General features: G+C 35.0%; 1 protein-coding gene across 1 annotated transcript in view; it reads right to left on the minus strand.

The window, feature by feature from the left end:
- Positions 1-297: 297 nt before the first annotated feature.
- LOC107723319 (lysophosphatidic acid receptor 1-A) overlaps positions 298-7021 on the minus strand; it is a 31447-nt gene continuing 24723 nt past the window's right edge. Inside the window, exon 3 of the mRNA XM_016531885.1 lies at positions 298-1258. Coding sequence (XP_016387371.1) covers positions 957-1258 — 302 coding nt within the window. The 3' untranslated portion in view covers positions 298-956. The remainder of the gene's footprint in view (positions 1259-7021) is intronic.

Raw genomic sequence — 7021 nt, forward strand, 5'->3', positions numbered from 1 at the left:
AAAGAACAAGATTTATTTGAAACAGAAATCTGTTGTATCGTTATAAATGTCAGCATCTTTGCTGAATAAAGTATAACGCATTTATTTCTTCTCTCTCTTTGCTTTACTAACCGTACTTTTTGTGTGGTGGTGCATCACACTTTCACCAAATTTCCCAATTTCATTAACATTATTACTTTTGCTGTATTTCTGAATGAATGCAGCCTTAGTGAGCATAACAGACTTCTTAAAAAACATTTGAATTCTATTTGGTGGCAACTTGGTATCATAGGGACGAACCTGCAGTGCAGTTTAACCTTACTTTTTGTGTGGTGGTGCATCACACTTTCACCAAATTTCCCAATTTCATTAACATTATTGCTTTTGCTGTATTTCTGAATGAATGCAGCCGTAGTGAGCATAACAGACTTCTTAAAAAACAAAAAAAACATTTGAATTCTATTTGGTGGCAACTTGGTATCATAGGGACGAACCTGCAGTGCAGTGCAAAACAAAACAAAAATTAAAACAAAAAGCAAACAATCAAGTACTTCGCATAGTTCACCAAAATTATTTCCCAGTGGTCCCTTACATGCACACTTTCTTTCTAGTGCAAACTGACAGAGGGATTCACAGGACACTTCACTACGTCCTTCACTTCAACACCGACTGTACAACACACACAAAAAAACAAATCTTCTCAATTTACAACAATCTGGCCACAAAATTACAACTAGTCAAAAGACTCATCCAACTTTTCCATGCTTACGGCATTTCGGGAACAAATACAATTTGTGTTAAACTGGCTATTTCAATCCACTTGGATTAGCCTTTAAATAGTTCAATATCATGTCAAAACTTTATAAAGACAGAAAAAGCACAGAAAACTTCATAACCACGAGTCTTTTGCTGATCAAAATGCCTTTTTCACAGTCTCTTCTCACTTATGCTCAGTAGATCCCGGCCCGTGTTGAACCTCAGACCACTGAATGGTCGTTATGGTGCGGGCCGCTCAGGACCGTGTGGTTGATGGAGGACGCAGACCGGTCCGAACCCTCTGCTGTACCGTTCACATTCTCCTGGCGCTGACAGCACAGAATCTGTTTGAATGTGATGCTCATCTCCTTGTCCCGGTAGGAGTATATGATAGGGTTCATGGCAGAGTTGAATTCCGCTAAAAGAAGGAAGAATTTCTCGTAGGTCAGGACATTGCAGTTGGAGCAGACCACGTCCAGCAGGAGAAGCACCAAACCGGGCGTCCAGCACACAATGAAAGCGCCTGAAAAACAAGACGAAATGGATGCGACTCATGAGTAGTTCAGAAAACTGAAAGGTGTTTTACCGTACCAATTTAACAGGTTTAAAAGAAGCACAGTCACACTCTATTTCAGTTCCTCACAGCACCCAAATATCTTCCTTAGTTTTGGAGTATTCAACATTTTCTATAACCAATCAGATTCAAGCATTCAACAGCCCTAGCATAAATTTAAGTAACAGATAAATCATTGGCATAAATGCAAGTCTACTCACAGAACAGTTAAAGTATATTTCAAGCATTGGAATTGAATTCTTACGCAGGAACTAAACAGTTAGAGTGCAAAAATAATACATAAGTATCAAACTTTAGATATGATGTTAAGTTCACGTGGGCCTAAAGAAAACGTACAAGTATTCTTAGTAGTATAACAACTATTAAACTTGTAGTTTACTGGGAGCATACCTCAAAGTGTACGTTCATGAACTAAAATGTGGGATATAGGTATATAAAACTAGTAAACAGTACAAGTTCTCTTGTGTAAACTAGTTGTGTACTCAAAAGTTTACTCTTATAGTACCATACTGTTACTGCATACACTTGAAGAACACTTGTAAGAAGGGGTGGGCGATATGACCAATATCTTATATCACGATATGAGTGATTGTATTTTACGGTAATGATATATATCATGATACAGTTATTTTTTGGTTTAAATTAGGTCTTTATGATATCAAAATTTTGATACCATAGACACTTCATAATTCTTGTCACCAGTGTTAATATCACAAAAAAAATCAAGCTCACTCAATACAAGTAAACATGCAGTGATTAAATAAGAATAAGAAACTAATTACAAGCAATAGTACAAACACATACAAGTAATCAAATGTATAAAAAACACTGCATATTCTTCACTGTGTACATTAAATATATATTTCTTCTTATTAACGTTACAAAAGTGATTTAGTCAAGAGCAGTGAGAGATTTTCTCTCTTGTTTTTTGATTGACACGAATGAGACAGCAGGAATATTAGACTGCTCTCACTTTAAGAGCTGCCCGGGTCCAGTATACTGTTACATATGTGTTTTCTTTCTCAGCTCCTTGCTTTCACCTAAATTACTTCAATCACCCAAATTACTGTGTTTACGAGGTTCTCTTTCGCTGTTGATTGCGTTTCAGTGGCTTAAAGGGTTAGTTCACCTAAAAATTAATTACTCACCCTCATGTCGTTCCAAACCCGTAAGACCTTCGTTCATCTTCAGAACACAAACTATACAAAATATATTTTTGATGAAATCTGAGAGCTCTCTGACCCTCCGTAGAAAGCAATGCAACTGCAATGTTCCCAGGTCCAGAAACATAGCAATTTGTGTTCCGAAGATGAACGAAGGCCCTGACGGGTTTGGAACCACATGAGGGTAAGTAATTAATGACAGAATTTTCATTTTTGGGTGAACTAACCTTTTAAAATCACTTGTTTTTAAGCCACAATGCTTCTCAACAATTCAACAATTCACACAAACGATAAGTTTTCATGACCATGTAGCATAGCAACCTCAAGTGAGCGCGTAACCACGATAGAGACGATAGTCCAAAATATCTACTGGTTGACAAATTTCTACCGGTTAATCATGTCTACCAGTGTATCGCCTAATTGTAAGTAAACTTTAAAGTACTTTTACAAACGTAAAAAAATTAACCAATTTAGTCCCAAGAAGTATGCAAACTGTACACATACAAGTATAGTACATTGATTTTAGTACAGTATATTTACTACATACAGCACACTTAGAAAAATATACTTGAAGTTTACTTAAGTTCACTTGAATATTTTTGAATACATCTGTTGTAAGGGAAATGTTTAAACATATTTCATTCAATACTTAAAAGTATTCATAATTCATTTAAAACCGGTCTAATTTAGAAAATATTTGTAAAATACTGAGTGTCATAACATTAGCATAGCAACATGCTACTGGCAAATTATATAAACAGTTCCAAGTAAGGCCTCCTAAACTGTAAAAAAAAAAAATTAATATATATATATATATATATATATATAAATATTATTAAAAACTATAATAGGATCTCATTGATACTAAAATAACACTACTTCCCTGTTTTAAAATTATGATTTCTAGACCTGATTAGGCATTTAAAAAAAAATTAAAATGACGTAAAAATACAAAAAATGTATGAAATTTAAAAAGAAAAAGAAAAAAAAAAATATATATATACACATACTTTTTAAACATATTATTAAAAACTATAACAGAATCTCAATGATACTAGAATAACACTGCTTCCCCGTTTTAAAATTATGATTTGTTGGGCTCGAACGCGGTACGCATGTACTGTGGAGCGCGGAACTTCTGATATGTTCTGATACATGCAGCATGATTGCGTGAACATTTCTGAGCAGCAAAAGTGATAGATCTGTGTGATAGATCTGTAAAGCAATATATTGTGAGAGGGCCGTGTGTTACCGCATCCCAAACGACTCAAAATAATAAACCTCAAAGCTAACAAAACGATGCACTCCACTGTGCTGAGCGAGAACGCTTCTCTGCTGTCTTAACGTGCTATCGGAAACGTCCTATTTTCCACTTATGAAGTCATGATTACGAGCACGTTGCATTCTTTTCTGTTAAAAATAACAGTGAACAGTGGTTTGTGAATGTTGATGCTTTTAGCATAAATAATTTTATTGGGAGCGTTCATGTGAGCGCTGCTCCAGTCTTAGGCAATGTCCTATTTCCCACTTATGAAGTCATGATTACGAGCACGTTGCATTATTTTCTGTTAAAAATAACAGTGAACAGTGAATGTTGATGCTTAGCATAAATAATTTTATTGGGAGCGTCCATGTGAGCGCTGCTGCAGTCTTAGGCCCTCCCCAAATGCTCTGTGGTTTGTGAATGTTGATGCTTTTAGCATAAATAATTTTATTGGGAGCGTTCATGTGAGCGCTGCTACAGTCTTGGGGCCCTCCCCAAATGCTCTCATTGGTTGAGACGCATGATGACACCCATCCCAAGCCAGTACTGAATCGAAATTGTAAATGATTACAGGATTATGTTTTACAAGAAAATACCATTTCAGTGTTTCTACATCAAAAGTTCATGGTTAATTTAATGTTACTTGTCGTTTATTTGAAATGCACTAATAATATACTTTCTGAGTATACATTTTTTCAAAGTTGTATTTTCAGTGTATATACTTTGTGTAAGGACAGCATTTTATGGTTTTCTTCAGAAGAAGGTAGTTTCCTATATAGGCACTGCACAAAGTTTTGAAACAGAGCCTGCATCTCATCATATAAGGCAGCGGTTATCTGGCTTTTCCATTACTAAGAGAAGGGCAGGGATGCACCCAGTGCTTAAAAAAAATCCTTACAGTATATTTTCTTTGTGCCAAACTTACTTTTTCTTATGAATCCAACCCAACACGACTTTGACAACCAAAAAATGTTTACTGAAAAAGAACATTTTGGCCACAGATGCTATTTTGCTAGACAGAAATACCTTTGCAATACTCTTCTTTTAGTCGAACGCAGCTGCTCATGAATGGTTTACATCACTAGAAAGTTATGTGGAGACTCTCAGCAGTTAGATAAACTCCAAGCTGTTTCCAACAAGGCTTTGCCACATGTTTTGCTCTCTCTGAACAGACCCAGAGACGTGAGCAAGGGGAATTGGAAGACTGTGTTTGAAGTCAGAGATTCTAACAAAATTGTAGTGTCCACCATAAAGACAAAACGTCCTGTTTGTTTGTTTTACTCGAAAAACTTGGTGCTAGATTCATTGTTCTTCTGAGAATAATGAACCTTTAAATAAAAATATCCTAGAAATGAAGATGGTTTCCATCAAAAGCACTTCACTATGGGTTCAGCTGTGAGAATGAAGCAGCGTCGAGAGCTTCTTTTACACAAACAGCTCAGAAAACTAGTTTGGTTAGTGAAGATCAGCTTGTTTTGGAAGAGAGAGAGAGAAAAAAAAATCACAAAAATGTGGCAACATAATTTGATAATATGGCTTTGGTCAACCGCAGTATGGACTTGGATTCAGATAAGTTGGTCTTGACAACAATATTGCTCTGAATGGTGATCATTTTTGTTGTTGCTGTTCATAACCTACAGCTGTCCTGCTGATGTCATGCTCTCTCAGAAACATTTTACTCGATTTTATTAACTAATATTTATGTCATCTAATTTAGCATGAAATCTGACATTGGTTAAATGGGATTTTCATCCACCAAAACACAATTCTGATTTAATTTAGCCCATTTGAGTGATCAATAAGTGGCATAATCATGACATGATATCTCCACACACATTTCCGCTGTAATAATTAGATGTACTTTATCCATAATCTGTGTCTCATGTAATAGCAATTAGTTTGATGCATAACTATGGATTTGGGGTAAGTATTCCTCACAGTTCTCTACAGACACACAAAGAAAGCCAATTCCATGGGTGCAGTGTTAGGAAAAGTTACTTTTTTAAAGTAATGCATTACAATAATGCGTTACTCCATGAACAAGTAACTGATTACATTACGTAGTTACTTGTAGTACATTACTTTTGGATTACTTTTTGTCACCCATGGGCTGGGCTTGCTTATTTGTTTTAAATAAAATAAAAAAAAACCAAAAGGTAAATTTTTGGCAACTGTAAAGGCCCTTTCACACCAAAAGAGCAATTAATAAGCCTAAGGCTGAAAGAAATGCCTCTGTCTTTGCATGTCACTCCCAATTTCTCTCAACTTGAAGAGAGGTGAGCTGTCAGTCAATAAATGGGAAAACAAAGTAACTTGCATTACTTATTTGAAAAAGTAACTCAGATATTGTGTTGTAAATTTCAAAGTAATGGGCAGAGGCGGACAAAGTACACAACTGCATTACTTGAGTGAAAGTACAGATACTACTGGTCAAATACTACTCCACTACAAGTGAAAGTTGTAAAGACAGGCTTTTACTTAAGTAAAAGTACGAAAGTACATGCTTTTAAAAGTACTTAAGTATCAAAAGTAAAAAGTAAATGCATTGTTTTATTGTCACATTGTTGTATACTTACAATACCTTATGCCACTAATGCAACCTACTGAATACACTGATTAGCTTGTATTATCTTTGGAATTAAGAGCTTTTATGTTACCAAACCTATAGAAATGGAACAACTGAATGAAGATAATAAACTTTATTTTTTATTTAACACTCCTACAACGACATTGAACTCATTGTAATACTTGTTTAAAAGTTACAAAGTTATTTTTCAAAGAGATATTGAAGGCTATGATATGGTTCATTTTAGGCAAACAAAGCAAACATTGAAAAGAAAACAAATCTTTAGTCTTTTCAGAATTCTGGAACATACTCTCTCTGTATGGCCATGGGTGTGCAAGTTGCGCCAAAGAACCGTCTTTTTGAATTTTGCCATCAACTGATCAGTGTTCATAAAATGCTCATAAATCAGTGAACGTCACAACATGTGGCTAAAATTATTGTTTTAATTTTATCCATTCCGATTCTGATTCTGCTTATTGATTTAAATTCTTATCGATTCCCAGTTTAGATTCCAAAGTTGTAAAAACAATTGACAATAAAATAATGTTCAGATTTATATACTTCCTTGACCAGTTTTTAGCAGCAATTTACCAGTAGGCCTGAGTAGTAAGGTTTTTTATATATGGTAATAGCAGCCATTTTTGACGGATATATTAGCCTACCATTTGTATTGCCATAGTTTAACTACAAATATTAAACTATAGTTACTATAATGAAAC

Source organism: Sinocyclocheilus rhinocerous, unplaced genomic scaffold (assembly GCF_001515625.1).
Source record: "Sinocyclocheilus rhinocerous isolate Xijiao unplaced genomic scaffold, SAMN03320098_v1.1 scaffold6448, whole genome shotgun sequence".
In the NCBI taxonomy this organism is placed as follows: Eukaryota; Metazoa; Chordata; class Actinopteri; order Cypriniformes; family Cyprinidae; genus Sinocyclocheilus; species Sinocyclocheilus rhinocerous.